This window comes from Drosophila erecta, unplaced genomic scaffold (genome assembly GCF_003286155.1).
Source record: "Drosophila erecta strain 14021-0224.00,06,07 unplaced genomic scaffold, DereRS2 tig00000055-arrow-pilon, whole genome shotgun sequence".
NCBI lineage: Eukaryota > Metazoa > Arthropoda > Insecta > Diptera > Drosophilidae > Drosophila > Drosophila erecta.
The window spans coordinates 5,843,208-5,865,099 of NW_020825200.1; the positions used below are offsets into that span (position 1 = coordinate 5,843,208).

Sequence of the window (21,892 nt, forward strand, 5' to 3'; positions counted from 1 at the left end):
AGAGTTCCTGTGGCGGCGGACGGGGGGCACGAATAACAACAACATTTTTTCCTGCACGCCATTTTCATATTAAACAAGTTTGAATTTATTTCCTGCCTGTCCAGCGCTCTCCGCCCTCCCCTTAGCCCCCCTGCCCCCAGCCCTCCGTTTTCATTGTTTCTCCCGAGCGACAGGTGGAAAAGTTCTCAGAGCCTTAGCTGCTCAAAAGAAGTACCATGTGTACAAGACAACTTGGCCATTTAATTAAACATAAATCAGCCATAGGCGCCAAATCCTGTGCCACGCTGATTACAAAGGTTACAAAGCACCTGCTGCAGATAGGTGATAATTTAACTCAATTTAAACTGCTAATTAATTCAAACTATCCAGCATTCGTCGCGCAATCTTAAGATGGCAATTTGTTTATTTTTAATTACAAGTGTATTTGCTAAAATCGCATTTCTGGGGCTTAAACCAATCAATGCTCATTTAAATACATCTAATTTTATAATATTATTGATAATGGTTTGCGGATTCATTTGGGTTGAAATGTGACTATTCAAATGCATCTATCTACCCGTTTTATGGAGCTTAATCAAAGCAGCGACTTAAATTAATGTTGTTAAATACTGCAAACGAATACAGTCATTAAGTTGAAATATTAGGGATAGGTTATAGAATATATATGTACAGACTACAAACAAGATATATATTTTTAAGTTACAATATTATGCAGTACAATACAACAATTATGCAATACTATGCCTGTCTTGAATAAAACATTACGTTTTGAGTGTAAAGCTTTCTTGTTCTTATGCCTCATAATCAATACGATTCGCATGTTGTTCTTCAAGGAAATTCCATTTCATTTTTGTATGAAACTTTTTCGGCCAAAGTATTTTCCTTGGCATTTTCTTTGTCCAAGCAGGCATTGCAGGACTGCTTTTAAGCCTTTAAAGGAGCACAAAAAGCATTTTCCACTAGCTACACATTCTTATGACAACACATACATGTATACTCCAACACACACAGTCTCATGTGGGGCTTTTCAACCCGTTGTCTCTTAGCATTTTTAAAATCAAAAAGCGACACAACGTCAAAACAATTTGTCGTCATTTAGAAGTCGACATTTAAATAAGAAAATGCAAATGCGAGGACGACGACGAGGACGAGGACAACGGCGAAGGAGGCCGACGTGGGGGGCTGCCAAATGTATGCAATAATATTTTTTATGCGCTCGAAGGAAGACGCATACGTTTCGTTTGTATAAAATTAAGTCTCGGCTCGGGCGGACACACCATTCCGCTTCTGGTCGAGAGCGGCGGGCGCAGCTGTAAATATAAAGTGTCACGGAAACCACCATCGCACCAATTCGCAAACACACAGCCGCAGCCCGACTGCCACTCACACTTGGCTCTGCAAAAACGTGTCTATTACAATTCAATTTGACAATAGGTGCACACAAAAGCCAACCCAAGCCGCAAGCCAACCATCCAGCCATCCAGCCATCCAACCGCACTAAGCCACCGTTCAGAGTCCCATCGCACTCACACACACTCACTCACACACACACGGGGCCCACAAAGGCGCGGAAAGCCGAAAAGTAGACTATAAAAAGCGGCAGTCCGACTGACTGTGCACCCTAACTCAAGGAAGTCCGTTGAAAATGCACGAATGATGGCTAATGACTATAACTCACTTGGTAAACAGTATTATGAAAGAAGTGGAACAGCACTGTGACATCTAGGGGCATTATTTCCTATAAATAGGTCGATCAATGTATTATACCTGCGCAAGAAGTGACTGCTTTTCTACTATTTGCTGTAGTTTTTCCAAGTGATAGCCACCTATTTGAAAGACAGTGTGCTTATCGACGTTCTCCAATCCTTTCTTAAAGTAAAGCCATGTTTATTTCCAAACTTGACCTGCATTTGCCCACCAGATCGACAGCAAGGCATCCAATCTTCGGCCTGAGCATCGCCTGCCTTCATTGCCATTCATGTTTGTTTATTTGTATTTTGCCCATGTGTTTTTACTGCAGCGGAAACGTCAAGTAATTTTTTTCAGCTCTACGTAGTTAGTTGATGAAAAAGCCTAGGAAAAAAGTCGAGAAAGACGGCCAGCGGAGCAGCACAAAAATCCGAGCGACGCAGGTGGCAGTGGAGGCAGTGGAGGCGGTGGCCACAACAATGCTGACAATATGGAACGTTGGGGAACTCGACTTCGCCTAGTCCCTGGGGCGATATTTGCACGTTTCCGGTATAAATACATAACGGTCGAGATTTGTTTATGCGAAATGAAGCGCGCAGAAGACAATTCGTATAAATGTTGCTGAAACGACACTCCCTTCCCAAAGCCCCCGACCACGCCCCCAATGTTTGTTGTGAATGTGGGTCGGTGGGGTTCAGTTCCCTGGTGCGTGACTTTGGCGGAAATAAAATTTGTCAGCTTTGTGTGGAGTGCCATGACTTTAAATCAAGTTACACATTCTGAATAATGTTGTACAGCCATTGGGAGCTTCTGTTCTGCGGTCCCAACAGGTTGCGAATTTGATCATTATGTAATGGAATCCATTATTAAGCTGATTTCGCCTTCCATTTCCCGCAATGACTCCGCCGGACTCAGCCACCTGGTCATCAATCAATAGATACTGATCAAATTACTAATCGCCAGGATGCGATGGCCATCTTCATAATTTGCTGCGACCCAAGTGGGCGAGTTATCAAGTAAATAAATCATATGCGAAAAGTTTTTCACTTAGACAATATTTTAAGGCAGCAAATTTGTGAGCTGCCATTCATGCAAGTATTATGATAGCCATAAGTCTGAGCCAACTTGCCAACCGAAAAGAAAAGCACACTGGGTCAATACTTCTCTTTATGGGGCTGCTATCAAATGGTGTTTTTCTTAACTGGGGGATAACCTCATTATACAAAAACAGGCAGGGAAAAGGAAGTACTAACAGTATTATAATAAGAGTCGTACTTTATGACAAAAGTACAATTTTGTCAAGGTTTTTTCATCATAACATAGCCCCAAAATATCACAGAGAGTTCAAAACTACACCGTTTTTCATTAAATGATCTATACTAACATTCACTTACACTTTTTTGTTGATTTTTGGGAAAAAAAATTTTGACCAAATTTTTCTGTTTTTTATAAGGGGTTACATCATGATTTTTTACAAAAAATTGCAAAATTTTAACATTTTAAAGTGGAAATGCCATCCGCAAGAGAATTTTATAGCGAGTAAAACGAGGTATGACATTCCACATTCCGACCAATATTTTTACTGTTATAGATAAAATAAGCATTATTTTGACTAAAAAATCTGTGAAAATTTCGGACCTCATTAAGAACCTTAAGACTTTATAATAAATCAATAATAATGATAATAAAAGTAAGAACTAAACAGTATTTAGGTTACATTACTATAATTTGGAAATTAAATATTTCAGATTTTAAGCCATTTCGAGACACTGTGCTGGCTTGCATTTCCTTTCCACCAGCCGAAAAGTTTATCCAAGGCAAATAGCCGTAGGCTGCAACTTGTAAACTTATTTTCACACACGAGCCGGCACACACTCATGCACACTCACACCCTCTTATAGATGAAAGTATCTTTTATCCCATTTGATTCTTAGCCCGAAATGTGAGAGCCCTGTGTTTGGGGCGGTGGAAATCCGTTGGAAAATAGAATATTCAGCAATGCCCCCAAATGCCTCACTGCTCCACTGCTCCCGATGATGATGAATGGCTTGCGTGTGTTAGTTTCACGTGAACATGTGAAAAAATTCACATCAATTTGTAAGCAAACCAACCACACGGACTTACATACGCGCCTCAGATTTTCACTACTTTGGCCAGCTTTTTGTTTAACCAAATCGCTGACTTTAAGAAACCGAAACCAGTCGGTGCGGGAACCGAGCCAGAATCAGACAGGTCACGTATTATTATGGCCACAAAGCTTTGTCGTCCTGCCAGAATTTGATTCGTTTCCCAACTTATGGGCAGTGATGGTAGAGGTACTATTTGCCGCTGCCTGGCCACCAAGGTACTGAGCAAGGTACCCAAAAAAGTGGTGAATAAATGAATAGCACATGATTAAGTTAGCTGCGTCACATCGAATGTTATATTGTTATATTATGTTATATTTCAAAATCACCCGATAAAACGATATAAGCTCAGAGTTCTTTAAAAAGTACCTTGACCAAAGCCACCTGGACACAGCGCTCCACTGCTTATAGGCGTGAGTGTATTTGACCCCGTGGCCCAGCCCATTTGACTCCTGGCCCAAGTCCTTGCTTGGGTGTTGACAACGTCCGTCAGGTCGGGTGATGATGGTGTATGCCGATAACGTGAGTCCTGGCACTCTCCACCAGCCAGACCCACTAATTTTTTACGGCTCTGGCTGGGAGCTCTTTGGCTGATGGCCCCCTGCATTTGCTGGCCAAATGTCAAATTGTTTTTAGAGCTCTTCCCGAGTTCCTGTTTTTTGTGTCAGCAGCCAGCCACTTTTTATTGTTATCGTGTTTCCAGTTTTTCCGCACCATGCCCTGTAATCTGTCCCTGCTTCGGTGCGGCACTGCCTGCTCCTGGACGCGCCTGGGATTACAATCGCTGCTCCTGGAGGTCGATGTGGCAGGACGACTTGTGTGTGGAACCACAACATGCTCAAAGCAACTTGAATCGCTGCCCTTGTCTTGATTGTCATGGCGAAAGGGGGCAGTGGGGAGGAGGGTCTGGAGGCCCACACACTGCAGCACCACTGCTATTTGGAATCTCGATTGTCAGAGCTTGTGGTCGGTTCGAGTACTGGTATCTGATTGGAAGCATCTTGAGGCTCTGATGAAGGGTTTGAAACTGTTGACCTGGCCGACAATTAAAGCGCTTAGATTATTGCACTCAGAGTCAGTAGTCTGAGGAATATTTATAATTCTTCTTAAAATTTAAATGCTCGGATATGTGCAACTCGTAGTAAATGTTACATATCAGGCTAACGTTGGTTTTCTTTCAGATTAAATGAAGTTTTTAGCAGTACTGTTAACGATAATTTAGCCATAAGCCGCCTAATCAGCCCAAAAGCTTACACAAGCCGATCTGACGTCTTAAATTATGCAATGACTTGCAATTCAATCAAATATTAATCAGGACAATCTTCTTTTGTCGCCTCCTCGGCCAAGCCGAAACTTTATTTTCAATTTACCAGCAATTCCTTGTGGGGCGTAAGGTCATCAAAATATTTGCGTTTGCGCCTGACCAGCATGCAAAATGACAAATTACGAAATTGCTAATTAAGACTCCTGGTGGTCCGTTCTGCCCAAAATCATGGCAAGACATTACGATATTAATAATTTCCATATACCGGCACACAATAAATCTTACGTAGCTTGGGCTTTGAGTAAGCCATATCCCCGCAGTCAATCCCCCTGCTCAATCCCCCCTCAACCAGGAGCCGCTTAAGTTCATGTCATTTGTCATATTTGAATTTTACACTTCCTTCCGGTCGTCTCTCTTGGAATTGCAATTTGCCAGCGTCCACCCAGAGCTACCCCGCCCCCTATTTACATCGGCCCATAATCACTGCACTCCCCCCAAAAGCCGCACCCATTATAATTAACCAAGTTGCTGGGGCCGCCCGTCATCGTCCTCGCCCGTCAGGGGCATGATAAATGTCCTCAATTGCAGATCCTGCCTATCTGCGGGATGCATCTCCTACGCAGTTGCAGCTGCAGTTGCAGTTGCAGCTACAGTTGCATGCAGGATGGCCTGAGTGTCCACGAAGTTTATGTAAATGCCGTCGACTTTGCCTCGATGACGTCGTCCTGATTCCTGCCTGCTGCCTACTTTAGATAAATTCCTGTGATTATTGTTGCTCGATTGCACGTGTGTGAGTGTGCGTGCGAGTGCTTGCGTGTGTGTGTGCAGCTGTGTGCGTGTGCTGGGGATTTGGCAAATTGATTTGAGATTTACTATTAAGATGATTTCCATGCATTTTGCATGCTGTTGCCCAAATTATTTTCATATTAATTATAGATTTTGTAATGAATACGAAACTAATTAATGACCCAAATTCAATGACAAGAAGGCATGGCATTTGGCGCATGCATTTTCCAATTTAAAGTATAAAATACGTAATAAGCCCAAACTGGTTTATAACACACGGTTCCCATAAAGTATGCAATAAGCAAACACATTTTTGGCTGCACCAAACAGTTTAGTTCGTGGAAAACTGGTGAGTAACTTGAAAGAATCCTTTCAGCAATCTTTTCCCTTTGTTTTCATGAATAGGAAACGCAATCACGTGAAAAGTGATCCAAGTCGTGCTGAATGCAAACAATTGGCAAACACTTGGGCATGGCAATTCTCGAAACTGTATTCACTTACAGAGGGTTTAATTGTTAGGCAACTTTAATCAAAATAAATGACCAAGTTTTCCGAATGCCGGCATGTCTTTTGTCCCACAGTTCAATTGAGGGCGAAGCTGATGGAATGGTTCGTTTCGAAAGTGTTCATGTGTGTTGCATTCGGTTTGATTTCGAGCTCACTTTACACACTTTGATTTCAATTACAAAGTTGCTCGAGTGGAACTCTAATATGAAATTGCTCGGGGGAAAATTCCAGCTGCAAGTTTTATGCAAGCTGCATGGGGAAATTGCATTTGCCCCTCGGTGGCCCCTCACAGGAAGTCCGCCAGAAACCTTGACTCAAGGATCAAGCCACAAGTTGCATGTTAGCAGCGCGTAAATTTTTCCTGTTTATTGCCCAGACAGACAACCGAATGGGAAAGTTTTATGTGCGGACAACAGTGGTTGAGTAAAGATTTTTTGTATTTATTTTCCACGTGCATTGTGCGGCGGAAGTGTTTAAAATTGTAAAGCCCGGACACGCCTCACCCACTTCAATGGAGATAGCCAGATGCAAATGATAGGCCTAATGGCCTGCACGGCACAACTTTAATATAGCCATTGCTGGCAAATGGCTTTAAGCAGCTCCACTCGATAGAAACACGCCCGACTTGGGTCATGAGTTCATCAATATTACGAACTAAACGAAGTGTACCACCCAGCACAACCATATAGCCAGAAGAACTAACTCTCGAGGGCCTCATCAAAGCCAAGCGCTCTCGGGGATTACGCCTTTGGTTTGAAAACTTACCACAGACAAGAGGCATAAAGCACATTATCCAGACACCCAGCCGAGGCAGCAGGTTGCTGGCGAGCTGCTCTCTGCAACTTGGATGACTACCAGGTCGGCAGCCGACTTCCCGCAGTTCCCAGCCACTTCAGCCTCGACCACATAAAGTGTCATTAGCTCGAGTGGCGAGCAGACCAGGCCAGGAGCGGGATTCGGCTGGTACATTTGGCAGATTACAAACCAACAGCCAAACAACCAGACAGTTAAGCAAATAAATGCTTCAGCATAAAAATATGAAATTATTAGCTTCTAACGGGTGGCAATGCGAAGCGGGAAAAAGTAAATTGTGAACACGAAATCGTAAGACCCTTTACAAATGCTGTGGGTAAACTTAAATTCGACTTCGCCTATCAGCAGTCCAGGGTAGCGACTATCAGATACCCATTACCCAGCTTAAGGCAGTGTGTTATCTAGAGCTATCTCAATTTCATGCATACCCGCTCACTAATTCAGTTCCGTGTAGGGCAGCAATAGTTTGGAGATTCTTTCATAAATGCTGATTAAGTTGCATTTCGGAGCAACTGCACTGTTGTTTTTATTTATGTTCCCGATGCTGGCTACCCTTGATGTTTATCTGTTTGAACAGGAAGTTGCCATTGCATTGGCTTTGTGGCTTTGTGTCGGTCGGATTTTAATATGGGCACTAAGTAGCTATCAGAACGTCGCCGGACCATTCAAAATGAAGTGGCAAACTTGTTTATCATTGTTGTTATGGCTCGGCTACTCTGTTTATCTGAGTCGGGCTTTCCTTTGGCCCAAGTTTCTGTGATGCGATGCGAGTAGTTGAGTTTTTCGAGTGTCTGCTCTTCGACAATGTTGAATGGTATTTTCTTTTAATTAAAAAGCAAATTTCGACCGTCTCTGTCATTAGGCTGATTGAAAACCGTAGATATAACGCTGCTCTCTGGGCCAACCGATGGTTGTGGACCGATGGCAACGACTCCAAGTAAGCAATTTTCGCCAACAGTAAATAACAAATAACTGCATACCGTGTCGATTTTTAAGTGCTTCTTTTGAAATGCTCGGTGTGGCAAAAAAAAAAAAAGTAAAAAAGTAAAAACCAGGCGGAAAGCAAACTGAAACTCGAACGGCAAGTTGGAGGCGCTCGGGGTCGCGACCCCTGCCCGATCTCAAATAGGCACTTGAGCCACGGAACCTGGAAAATAACCAGCCGCATAATGACCACGGTTCGTTCCGGCGTCCGGAGTCCGTTGTAAGCAGAGCCGGAATACGGGGCCTGGGGTCAGGGGTCAGGGGTCAGAGTTGGGCTAGCATCTGCTCTGCGAGTGCGCCGCCTAATGACTTTGAAACGTATGCGGCAAAGTGAAAAGCATGCACTTTGCGAGTATTACATGGACGCTAATAATACACGTGGGCATAATAGCGAGCTGCAACGCAATATGAATGCTAAATATGTGCGGTGGGAAAATCGAAGATCTTGCCTCATTTGGTGTGAGTCATGCAGTTGCAGTTGCAGTTGCATAGGCTTCAGCTGGGCAGACGAACATGCCAAATCGTATTATTTAAATTTACACATTTATGTCTAAAAACCTTCACAAAATAGATTACTAGCTCGATACCAAACTCTTCAAATTATAAAAATGAAACATCGCCTACGAACGACATGAACTTTTGACTTATTCACCACACCTTTTGGGGCAACTGAAACGAGGATATTTCGACTTGCAAAAAATCCCTTTCAACCAAGAGAAATTCGCTTTACGCGGTGCGCAAGTGTGTGTGTTATTATTATTTTAGTGAAAAATTTTTGAAACCATTTGGTATCAGATTTTTATTTAGATTTTTAACAATTCTGTCCTATAAAAAATGTGTGCTTTTTCTTAACACAACTCCTAAATCAGTGCAGTTTACAGAACCTTTGTCAGTTAAATATATTCATGCTTAGTGAAATTTAGTGCATTTAGAAGAGGGACTCATTTTTGTTACCAGATTTCCTGTCCAACAATTCGCTAACAATGCGTTTAGACAACGTGTTGCCGTGGCGCCCGCAACGATAATTATTGCGCGGGAGGAGCAGCAGGAGCAGGAGCAGGAGGAGCAGGAGCAGGGGCAGGAGGAGGAGCACGAGCTGGAGCTTTGGGTCCGAAAGGGAGCAGTACGGTTGCTTGTTTTTCGATGGCAACACGCGCGACGCCGAGTAGAACCTGCCTGGGAGCCGGAAAATTCGGGAAATTCAACCGGCTAACCAGCAGAAAACAAGCTGGCAAATAAAAACCGCACCAAAACACGGAGGAGCGCCAAAGAGCCCAGAGCGCAGACGGAGCCGGAGCTCCAAAGCTGCGGTGGGCGGAAGTGGGCATAGGTGGTTAGGTGTAGTGGAAAGGGCGGGGAAACCCACTAACCGGGCTCGAATTCAATATGGCGGCACAGAGGAAGTGCCACAGACGCACTGGCATGTGCATCTGTGCATCTGTGCGTGCCAGTGGGCTCTCTCATTGAACCAACAGCTTGTGGCGTCAATTTGCGGACATTATTGTTCCACGACTGCCAACTGCGTAACGACCACCGAGGCCTAAGCAAATCCGCCCGAAAACTCACCGCAATCATGGGATAACAGCTTTCCGGCCGAGCATCTCTGGCTATTGTTTTCGATGCAGCTGCATTAAAAACAAATGCAGCAGCAGCAACAGCAGCAACAGCAGCAGCAGCAGGTCAGCAGGTGCTATCTAATTTTTGATTATTCGCGTGATTTGTGCGAAAAAATTAATTGAGGCCTGCGGTTTTGTTTTCTTGTGCGGCAATATTGCTGCTCTTGCACCCATTATTCATTTTGTGTTTGGGCAAAGTCGAGAAATTCGATTGGGAATCGAAATAATTCAGCATAATGAATGCTTCGTTACCGCCATTTTCATTATACTAATATTTGGAATAGTAGCAAAAAACACTAAATATATTCGTTTACTGTTGAGACGAAATTGTCTCATTGTTGTGAGTATACATTTATTCGGATTTATAATTGTGTTTCTTTAATAAAGATTTCCATGCAAAATGGAAGATTTCTTCGTACCTCTGGCAAAAATGTTACTCATATTTCCATGTCCTTGCCTAGTAAATACAGATATACAGCCAGGATTACTATCAGATTGCAGTTAAGATTACAGGATCTGCCTTTGAAAATTCATCAGCAAGCAAAAAATATTTGAATCCAAAAATTGATTCAAGACTTAAGAGTCCTATTACGTGCGAGTAATGGGTATCTAATAGTCGAGGTAACTAGGGTAATTAGGGGAAATTTTCACAATATTTCTGTATTGTAAAACATACATTACATTTTGACAACTTGTGGGTGAATATAGACATATTGCCTAGACAATTGAAATGGATGTTTGATGTATAGCATTTGTTAATGATGATGAGCATGTGTTCTATGGGGAACATGCAACATCTCCTTTGCGGGGGCAGCTTAATGCAGCTCATTAATGGACTAGTTGCGTATTGGTGTAGAGGCAAAATCAATGCCTTTGTGCCTCGCGATGCTTTGATTCCCCACTAATGAGGAAGTGGTTATTAGCTGCTGAGAGGTGGTCAAATGATACTGCGAATATAATCCAGAAGGTGCAAACTGTTCTATGCAATCAATTATGGAAATGATCAAAATCACAAGTACCTATGTTATTATATTATATATTTTGCAACCCCAGTTGCAAAATGATTTTAGGAAGCGATTCTTTTAGGGTATTTAATAGTGTTAAATGGGTAAATATGGTTACACTTGTTAAAACTTTCTTTCAGCCAATCCAGGCCCTTCACTTTTCCGACACCTCCGCCCAACTCAAAACCGGCTGCCTAGTCCACCCACTGCTTGGGATTTATAAAGATGTCGGAAACGGTGCCGCGCAGCGACTTCATTCCCTGGCTGGCGGGGACCGGTTTGGGCCTCTGGGCCACGTTGCTCATCCACCGACTGAAGGCCTCCTCCGCCTGCGACCGGCGAACGGCCTTCTCCTCCAGACGCCGCCGCTCGGCGTTTCGCTGCTCCTGGCGGCGCTGTTCCAGCTGCCTCAGCTTCTGCATCTCCCACTCCTGCAGGTGGTGCTGCACGGACGCGGCATTCTTCTGCGTCGACAGCTGAGCAGGTTGGGATGGCTTGGCGGTACTGGCGGTATTGGCTGGCTTGGCGGGCTTGGGGGCACTGGCGGCCTGCTGCGCCTTCTGCTGACACCACTGCTCGTACTTCTCCTTGGCGAGCCGCTGCCTCAGCTCCGTGCGTTGGCGCTGCACCTGGATCTCGGCCTGCTTCGCCTGCAGCTTGTACTGGCACTGGCGTTGCTTCCCGGACAGCCAGTTCTCGTAGGCCTCGCCGGCGGAGCGCTGGATCTGGAGCGGTGCGATGCGGCGCGTGTAGGTGAGGGGCGGCGATCCTCCGCCGTCCGATCCCAGGCGCAGCGAGGGCAGGCTGTGGCTCAGTGGCTCCTCGAGCGGGGACAGCATGCCGCCGTCCTGGGACATGGCCTCCTCCCAGCTGCACATCGAGGTCGTCGAGTCCTTGTCGGTTGAATTGCCGCTGCGGGATGAGGAGTAGGATGTGCCACTGGAACTACTGCGGTCACTGCTGGCGCTACTGCTGGTACTGCCCAGATGCAGGCAGACCGTCTCCGACTCCGTCTGCAGCTCGGCATCCTCTCCCAGTTCACCAACGCGGACCCCCTCAATTGTCTTGCTCGACATCAGGGTGCCCAGGGACAAATCCGAGCAGCAGCGCAGAGTGGAGATCTCCGTCTCGTCCAATGAGTTCACTTCACTGCACGACCCGGAGCTGCCCACGTAGCGCACTGTGCTGGGGCTTCCCATGCAGCGCACTAGGCTGTCCTTGTCACAGGTCTTGATGAAGGTCCTGGAACCCTTTCTGCGCGGGACCAGCGCACTAGCCTCGTCCTTTCTGGCTTGGCAGGCTGAGTCCTGCTGGGTCTGGCCCATGGCTGCACGGCCACAGAACACTTCGCAGTCGATTAGGGCTCCCTGACTGTTGACTCTTCCCAGAAATGCCATTTTGCAGTGCTCTTGGCTTCCAAGGTTCCTCTTGTGACTTCAAAGTAACTATGTTTGTAGCTTCCTGTGTACCCAATATTCAACTGGAATACGTCGTCTAAGACGATATATGGAACACCTTGCGTCTTCAAACCGATAAACTTGGAAGTCTATGAAAAGTGTTGAAGCTAGTGTGTTGGAATAGCGAACAATAACTTTTTGTTACTTGACACTAGACTCAAATCTCTCAGTCTCTTATTATTTTAGATTACCCCAGATTGCATGGGTATGTCCTAAATTTTCCTGCACCACCCTTTCCACTGCTGCCACCTTTCTCAAGTCCGTAGAATGTAATGAAATGGTGGGCCTTCAAATGCTTTGCGCTGCATAACATTCAGGTTTCCATTTCTATTAATATGCAATTTAGCTCTTTTTCCCATTATAATTCTATGTCTGTGGCACGGCTACCCCACCCAGCTACCCGGTCCACGGACCCTTCTGCCGATCGGGCCTCGCACAACTTGATTGCCATTGCCGCTGCAGCAGCTGAAGTTGCCGAACGGTTGTTGCTCTTACATTCTAATCGAAATTTTTATTGTTCGCAGTCACGAAAGTGCGCGGCTCTGGAGCGATGACGACAACACGGCGTCGTCTGCGGTGGTGCAGCTGCCCCAAGCCGGCGGTGGTGGTGGAGGCGGAGGTGGAGGTGGTGCAGTGGTGCAGCTGTGGCGGCGGGGTAATGTCAGTTATTTGACAGTGCCGACAGTTGAGTACGCTGCCAAGCAGACATGCCACACTGCCTCACTGCTACTCACAACGGCTACTCGGCTGCTCGGCTGCCCACAGAGGCGCATCCTGGGGGATCAAGGGGGCTCAAGGCGCCGAACCTTTTCCACGGCCATCGCATATCAGCCGGAACTATTGGGGAACAAAGAGCTGAGACGGCCATTGCCGGCCCCCGGAAAGTATTTGCTGCCGCTGCCCCTGGTGCACAGGTACGATTTTTAGCCGCGATGTTTAAAAGCTAAGCCAAAAATGTGCCACTTTAGCATAAAAATTGCCGTGCACTCCCTGCACGCCCCCTGCAGCCTATGACCACATTCAAAAACAAAAGCGGAAAAGTGGAAAAACGGCGTCGGTAGAGCCAGCAGACGTCGTTGGGAATGCAACTGGCATTATTTTATAATTTACAAACAAGTCGCACGACTGCAGCGACATTTGCAACAGGATTTGCCTTTATCGACAGGCGACGCGGATGGCGGTCCTCGAAACACGAATTTCCATTAGCGGTGGATGAATTTCCCAAAACTTTCATTGATAGAAATCGAAATCGCTTCCCCAAGGTACATTAACTCAAAACGCATAATTTGGTAGGGAATTTTTGGAACGTTAATGGAAAGATTGCGCAATCTCACTGATTACATGGAAAGCAAGAATTAAAGGGCTCGACTAACAGATACCTGTCCAACCTTTTCCTAAAGTTGCATTCTGTTGCCAAAAGATTTAAAATAAAAGTTTACTACGATTATGGCCCTAAATTTAAATGAACCACATTGGGCACAGACGACGGAGCGGTCTTTAGCCAACTTTTCTGGCTCAAAGCTTTCACTTTCAGGCCGGTCGTGCAATTAATGGGAAAACCCCATTAATGTCCTCACCCCTTTGCGGGCCAGACAAGAAGTCAGTCAAGGAGGCAGTGAGCTGAGCCCGAAAGGCGGCTGGAATATGACTTATTTAAGTCGGAGCCGCGTGTTAATAACTTTGCAAGCCTCGCCAGGCATGCAAACTTGGCTCATGTGAGTGTCCTTGGTGGGATTTCGCCTCCTTGCCGGCTCTTCTGCGTGTGGCAGGCAGATTAAAGTGACAGACAGGGCTACTACGCAGGCGAAATAACAAAAGGTGGTTAAGTCGTTGTAAGTGTTTAAGTCGACAAGGGGTCGCCAGCCCAAGGACGAGGCTCGATGCGTGTTTATAGCGCTGTGAAATGAACATTTTGCAAGGTGATTTACCAGTTATTAGATTTTTCAACCCAAAGTGGCTAGGCAGAGGCTTATTGCGCCCTCCCCGCAGCTGCAGCCTACAATTTCCTCTGGGAATACTGCTGCTCCTTTCCTTTTTTATAATCCGGCAAAGTTTTTATTTGATTGCGACAAATATTCGCATCTCATGTCGTAGAAGGCAGAGTCGAGCGAAATATCAAAGGCATTTGAGGAAAACAATTGCTGGGCCAAAAGTTTTTGTTCACAACTTTTGAACTATGCCTGATTAAATAAAAGCTCGAAAAGAAGTTCAGCTTAGTTGTGCTCGGGAAGATAGTCATATTGCATAAGTAAATATGCAAAATTGTTGTTTGCGAAGTGTTTATGCCATCTCGGGCTTTGTTGTAGACTTTACAGCTCACTCAACGCCTAGTACTCGGAACTACTGGTCAAACTTCTGGACTTGCACACTCTTTCATACACCCAACATCTTATGTTCTAGACTTCACTCTATTGTGATACTTTTCCTATGATATTTGCAACCAATGGTCGTAATTTCCGGCGAGGAGCGACTCCATCTGCCAGTCAAAATACTAGATTGAATTAAACGCACCACTTGGCCGTGCACTCAAAGTTTGTTTGTCGGCTTTTAATAAATTTACCTAATTTCCAGGAAGCGCTGCCCCGAAGTAAGCCACACAACTTTGCAGAGCAACTTTGGCACATTTCTTAATTAGCTTTATGAGTTGGCTGCCAAGCACCTGGCGAAATTCCCATGCGTGCGGTCAGTCAGGTGGCCGGCCTAGTCCCAAAAACTCTGCTCGGCTGAGAAAATATTATGCAAAAATGATATTAAAACTTTGCGTATGATGCCATTGTCCAACTTTGTATTGCCAGGAGTTCGCCGTGTGAGGAATACCACTTGGCCAGCGGCAATGGAATGTGGAGCTATCAATGGCAGTGGCAACAATGGCCAATTTGTAGAGAGGTTCTTGAGGCGCATAAAATATACCTCGCCCCCTAATTGGCCCAGTCAATTCGGATGAAAATGACGGCAACGGCGAACGGCGAACGGCGACACTTGAAATCAAAATTCAGGACGTGGGTGGAAGGGAAATCGCTGGAAAATGTCGGTCCTGGTCCGTAGTCCGTTGACATTGGGCGTAAAGCGAAAGGCAGCAAGGCGTAACATGCGATAAAATTGAGTTGGAGACGTGTCTCAAATCTAAAATTAACAAACTGCCCCAGTCAGTCAGCCCAGTCAGCCCAGTGAGCCCAGTCAGCGAGTCACCAAGTCACCGAGTTAGCCAGATCCGTCCTTTCCCGGCCAAATGTCCTGCGACACAGGCCAGCCTGCATGTAAATGAGTTTTTAATGATGTCCACGTTCGCCATCTACCGTCTGCGTTGAAATCCACTTCGTCCCTCGATTTTCCGCTCTGCTCCCTCGCAGAGCTCCTCTTTCGAGTATCATAGTTTGCCTAATTGCTGACATAATTTGGCCCGGTTTTTTGCCGCTGCCCTTTAATAGTTTTTTCCACCGTTCTGCAGCTATTGGTTTCATGTAAATGCGGGCCTGATTAGCGACAGTCATGAATTTCAATTTGCTCCTTAATTAATTGTTGATTTAAAGCTCTTGCGTGCCAATGGAACTGCTCAACCTGGACGCATATAATCTCAAGGTTTTTCTTCAATTCAAAAGGGGAAATTACAATAATGGCAGGACTTTCGGAACAGTTGATTTAAGAAATGTCGTTCGAAGTACCCACACACTGAACTGCCGAGCACCGCGACCATTTTTTCCCTTCCAACAATTTTGCATAAGAAAAGCTCAATCTTTCATGGCCTTTCAGCAAGATAGAGCGGAATAAAAAGGGCCAGTCCGCAGGATAACTCGCGTTTCAGTGGCACAAAAAGATATATTGCCAGGTGTTTAGTGGTAAAAACAATGAAGTCCCCCACCAACCTAACCACTGCGCCAAGGTGGACTGCTCGCTGTGCCCATAAATAATGCAATGGAAAATGGGGATTCAAGTCCGTCCGACCATTGAATGCCCGACAAAGGCAGGTGCAAAGTAAAGGAAAGCTGCAAGAGGTCAGCGGATCCGTCGATGCCCAGTTTTATGCTCACACAATGGACCAGATATTTATCAAACTGATGTCCTGCGATCAATAACGTGGGCGGCTGGAGAGGATTGCCTCGAACGGAGGGATTATGAGTGATGTTCGAGGATGTTCAACATGGTTCCCGCAACAACTGAATGTCGGGTGGGTAGGCAGTGTAACTGGGCACTGTGCCCTGGGGGAATCCAAGTGTAAATATGGCACATACCACACTACTTGCCATTTTCCGATCGATGCTATGGATAGTCATCCTATCCGAATATAAGTATATATATCTATAATAAATAATTACAGAATAATTTTCTTTTACATGAAAAGCACTTTATTAACTGTCACTTTAATGCAGTTGACTCCAACACAACACTCACATACCCAGCATAGCTGTCTAGATTTTCTCTGAGTGGCAGTGAGTGGGCATCGGTGGGCGTGGGGTTTTCTTGTGGTCCGGAGGGCGGTTGCTCAATCTGGCCATTACCCTGGTCAGATGGGTATCAAGCCGAAATGCACACTACAATAATATCAAAGCGAAAGTGCGTAAACAATGCAAGCAACCTGGAAACGACTTGACTCGGCGACCAAGTTGCATGCAATAGCAACAAATGCACCAACAACGTGGCCAGCATGGGGATGATGAAAACAAACAGCAACAAAAACAACGGGCTTAACAACAAAAGCAGCACAAGCAGCACAAACTAGTTAGTGCAAACAACATTGATGACGAATAACATGCTTCAATACCTTCCAAATTTAATCCTGCCAATGCTCGATATTCGGGGCTTCCCCTCTCCAACCAACGTCGTTTCCCCATCATTTCCCAGTATCTCGAACAAACAACCTAACATGCATGAGTAGGCATCGACCTGGCCAACTGCACACTGTACGAAAATTGTAGTTAAAGGGGAAAGGAATATCCTCAAAATATCTTAAGTCCGTGCCTGTGAATGCGAAACTTGTTGTTTTATGTCAACAGTTGCTGGATTTACTTTTTAAGCGATTTTTCAAGATCTTGGAGGGCAGTTCACATAGTGACGAAGCGCTCCATCGCGTATTAACTGAAGCATTTATGCTTCGAAATTTGAAAAGCAACCCTTTGTGAAAAAGTGCTTGCCAGATGCTCTATAAAACTGCGAATAGAACTAGCTTTAATAGAGTGAAAAAGCTATTTATAATTTATATCAAATTAAACTTTAAGTGTGCCCTCCAACTCCAATCATTTATAGTTTTTAGCATCAACTTCGAACTCACTGAAATCTAGGCATATGTTCCACGGTGGGCCGTACTTGTGTCATTACTTCAATCACAGTGCACTTTCCTGCCTGTGTGTGCGGAGTCATGCGTGTGTGAACTGGAAACCAAACCAACGTTGACCTCATCAAAAGGATTTCCAGCGTCTTTTTGGTCTTTTTGTTTGCCCGGACCGGCTGGCCTTTGACTTTGCTGAAGGGGGAGCTTGGAGCAAGCCGAGTGCTGGGAAACTGTGCAAATGAACTTTAGGCCTTTGGCTTTGTTTGTTTGTATTTCGGTTTCCCACTCCCACTACCACTCTCAGCTGGCCAAGTCCCTGTTTTGCAGTCGATGCTACCTAAAACATGCCTTATTTTATTTTGGAACAATATAATTTTGTAACTTTTCAGACGCACAGGATCAGCCGCAACGGGAAATCTAATGAAAATGGGCAAAGCTTTTACACCATTTCCTGGGCATCGTCTGCATCGTCTCCACCAGCTCGTATCCAGCCCGAAAATGTATCCTGTGCAACAACAATTGAAATCTTATTGAGTGTCCTGTCCTCTGCAGTCCTGGATTCGATTTTTGCTTACCTCCTTTCCTTTGTGTTTTTCTTGCAAATTGTTATTTGCTATGGTAAGTGCCCCTCCGCAGCTGCACTTGCCCTTCTTTTCGTATTGGTTTACAAAATTGGTTAAACTGTGTATTGCTGCAATTGTGCGAATTGACTTTTGAATTGCTTGAAAATAGTGTTAGACCATTCTACTTGGGAGGCAGAGGTTATAACTACAAACCATTTAGTGCCGTGCAAAATATGTATCTTGAATACCATACCAAATGTGGGCTAATCATAGCATAAAGATGTATTTATGCCGTAATTAAACATCTGAAACTCTAGCAAAGCGATATGATATTGTAGTTCTTAAACCATGACGGTGTATATATTTTTCGACAAGCGCAACATCACTGTATGTTATCTAATAAAGTTCGCACGGTCACAGGAAATCTGAACGGAGATGACTACATCCGCGGCTGGTTAACTGCACCCATCCATGGCGTTGGGTTCACGTAGAGCTGAGAGATGGTGCCGCGCAATGAGTCCATGCCCTGGTTGAGGGGCACCGGCTTGGGCCTGGCGTCCACGTTGCTCATCCACTTCGACCAGGCAGCCTGGGCGTCCTGCCGGCGCTGTTCCTCCTCCAGGACCTTGGACAACATGGCGCGTCGCTTCTCCTCGCGTTGCGCCTGCTGCTGACCCTGCTTCCTGAGCCACCAGTCCTCCACGACTCTGCGGATTTCGTCCTTGGACACCTTGCGAATGGGCTTGGGTGCCGTCGAGAAGCTCCGCCCGGAGCCCAGAGAGCTGGATGCGGAAACCAGGGGATTCTTGCGCAGAGGCACCAGGGGGTTTTTGCGCAAAGCTATGCTGGCCTTCATGGCCGCCTCTTGGATGTGATTCTCCAGCTGCAGGTTGGCCGCCTGGCGGCTCTTGTCCTTTAGCCACTGGTCGTAGCACATCCTGGCCAGCTCCTTGCGCTCCTCCGTCCCCTGCTGCTTGAAGTCCTGCTCCTCCTTGATGCGCCGCTGCTTCTCCAGGAGCTGCCGCCGCTTGGCGGAGTACCATTTCTCGTAGGCGGCCTCCGGCTGGCGGTCCACCTGAGAAGTTATAGGTGGAACTATCCTAGGCGCTCTTTGTGAATCTCCTACCTTGATTCCCTTCATGTGTCTGTTCTCCCATCGCTGCAGTCCGTCCTGCGACCAGTTATCCGTGGTTGGGGGCGAAGGATTTCCTCCGTCGTCCTTGAAGAAGTAGGTGCGTGTGGTGGTGTTCTGGCCAAGCGAAGACATGGAGTTTGGTGAGTCTCTGGACGACGAGGAGCGTGCGACGCGTGTTCTGCTGGTGAAGATCTCATCCCGCAGGACTATTTGTCCCGAGGAGCTAACGTGGCCACAGAATGCCATTTTCTGAAGCTTGCTGCTTGTTTGTAGAGGAACTTGTATGGTGCCAGTTGAACGAGTAAAGCCACTGTTGAACGAAATAATTTTTTAGCTTTTCTATTTTCCAACCCGATAGCCAGGACTCGAAAGTGTTAACTGAACTTTTTGACTTGTTTTTCAACCGTTGCCCGGCCACACGCAAAAAAAAAATGCTCTCGTCAATTTGAGCCGTGAAAAGTTTGTCGCTGCCCACCGTCGTCGAGCAATTAAACCTGCAGCCCGGCCAATTGCGCTTTCATATGCAGCGGAAAATTGTAATTACAATGCCACTGCCACTGCCACTGCAACAATAACAACAACAACAACTGGCTGGCGTACATAAAGGATATAGTACGCGTGCCTTGGCGATGACGTCGCGGCTGACGGTGTAAACCTCAGTTGCCGACACATCAGTAAATGGCGGCGGCCCATTGACATTTCCGCTGATTACTTTATGGCCGAACACATGTACACGGACCTTTGCAGCCGCACTGCATAACGCTCCGTCGCCTGTCGCAACATGACATGACATTTCGACGCCCCCCACCCACCACCCACCACCCATCGCCCACTGCCGCCCCCCGTGCGTCCATGAATTTCGGCCATCAACTCGCGCCCGTCGTCGGTCTCATTTTGCGAAGGGTATAATTACTTTGTAATGATACTCGTTTTACTTGCCAGCGCAGTCTATGTAGTATAAAAGGCTCCATCCGTTCTGTTTACTTGGCCAACAACGTCGAGCGCCGAGCAGCCTGCCATTTTAAGGCTGCGATCGAAATGCCACGCACACTGTGCGAAATTTTCCTGATCCATGTCGAAGTTTCTGATGCTCATTTTGAAGACTAATATAATGTACTAATAAGAAATCAACACTCGCTGGAGCGCACAAAAATGCATTCGGTTGCATTTTGGCACATGCACAGAGTAATTGATCACTTAGCCAAGAGTTGGCCATTTTCAGCGTTCATCATTTTCGGTGGACGAGACGCGCTGTTGCAAATTGAAGCGCAAGGACACACAAACTCGCATGCACAATTGACCCGGCTGACACATTCGAAAACAAACAGCGATGCGCCGAACAGCGAAAATCTCAAAATGTAATGACAGGCTAATTATGCGTGCAAATGGTTTATAAATATTTTATAACGCCCGCGTGACCCTGACTTCGAAGTGGGCGGTTGGGCGGCTGGGTGGGTGGGCCAGGTGTCCTGACTGGACCGAACTGAGCTCCAATGCCCCGCGGCAGAGAGTGCATTGTGTGCCATTCGGCCTCTCGACTGTTTGTTTGGGATTGGGTGTGGTTGGGTGTGTGTGTGTGTGTGTTTTGCGCATCGCTGATTGCATTGCGGTTTTACGACTTCATTATTGTTAATTATACGCCGCGCTGGCAGCCTCCTCCGCCAAAGCGCTCCGCGTAGAATCCTCGGCGAGAAGGCCCATGCCCCATGCCCCATAGAGCATGGCAGCTGTCGAAAAAGGTGAACGAGTAAATTCAAAATTATGACATTGCGGAAACCACAAACTTAATTGGGCTTATGGCAACGGGCCGACACTGAGCCAACTAATTTCTCACTCTGGTGTGCAGATTATGGATTGGCAGTGGCCACTGCTATTCATATGTGCCGGTGGGTGTAATATATGAAACTATTATTTTCCCTCAATTTATTTCTGCACAGATGGATGAAAAGCAATATTATTAATTGGCAAGCCAAAGCAGCACTGAGTCCATGTTACAATGAGCACCTGTTTTCGTTGGATTCAAATATATTGAATACTATTTAAATGGTTTGCATTTAGGTATTTGGCATGGCCATGCAGTTTTTAAAAAGCAAAGCACACTGAACTGTACTGCATGGTACTGAAAAATGCCATAAAGGTTGATTGATTTAACCATGGCGAATTCTTCCCTTTCTCCTTGCCCCATTTAGCAATGATGGCCTTAATTCCATTCCCCCATACGTCGCCGTACATCTTGGCTATCATTAAATGTCGTAAGCCGAAATGATAATGCATAAATGTTAACAAATTTCACAGCATACCAAGCACACTTAACTGCGGGGCACCCACACCCGATTCCTCATGGCTTTCAACATCGGATTCATTTTACATGCATGGCAATAGACAGACAATGGCAGTATGCCCCGACACGCCCCCTTTTATCCTTCGGATGCTGGGATTTGATTTGAAAATTGTAAATGCGGTCACGTATGTTATTATATCAAATATCTTTCATGGTTATGTTTAGATGCTTACATTTCTTGCAGCCATCTCTCTCACTTTTCCCACTCGCTTTCGGCCTTCAATAAATTGACTTTTGTATTCGCATTTTGAAATTGTCGCACATGGAGCACACGCACACATATATATTCAATAAATATATACACACTGTGCATCTTGTGCGTTTCAAGTTTGCAAAATTTG

At 45.8% G+C, this 21,892-nt stretch overlaps 2 protein-coding genes across 3 annotated transcripts; both read right to left on the reverse strand.

Moving 5' to 3' along the window:
- Positions 1-10,876: 10,876 nt before the first annotated feature.
- On the reverse strand, positions 10,877-12,375 carry LOC6540922. The gene has a single exon (XM_001968788.3). It carries the CDS (start codon positions 12,184-12,186, stop codon positions 10,984-10,986), a length of 1,203 nt encoding a protein of 400 aa, XP_001968824.1. The 5' UTR covers positions 12,187-12,375; the 3' UTR covers positions 10,877-10,983.
- Positions 12,376-18,407: 6,032 nt separating this feature from the next.
- LOC6540901 lies at positions 18,408-19,617 on the reverse strand. 2 transcript variants are annotated; one of them, XM_026978931.1, is made up of 2 exons: positions 19,202-19,617; positions 18,408-19,138 (listed from the first exon to the last, which is right to left on the reverse strand). In XM_026978931.1, exons 1-2 carry the CDS (start codon positions 19,454-19,456, stop codon positions 18,515-18,517), a joined length of 879 nt encoding a protein of 292 aa, XP_026834732.1. In that variant the 5' UTR covers positions 19,457-19,617; the 3' UTR covers positions 18,408-18,514. The 2 variants fall into 2 exon arrangements, with proteins under 2 accessions (XP_026834732.1, XP_026834731.1); XM_026978930.1 differs by having other exon boundaries at positions 18,408-19,150.
- Positions 19,618-21,892: the final 2,275 nt, after the last annotated feature.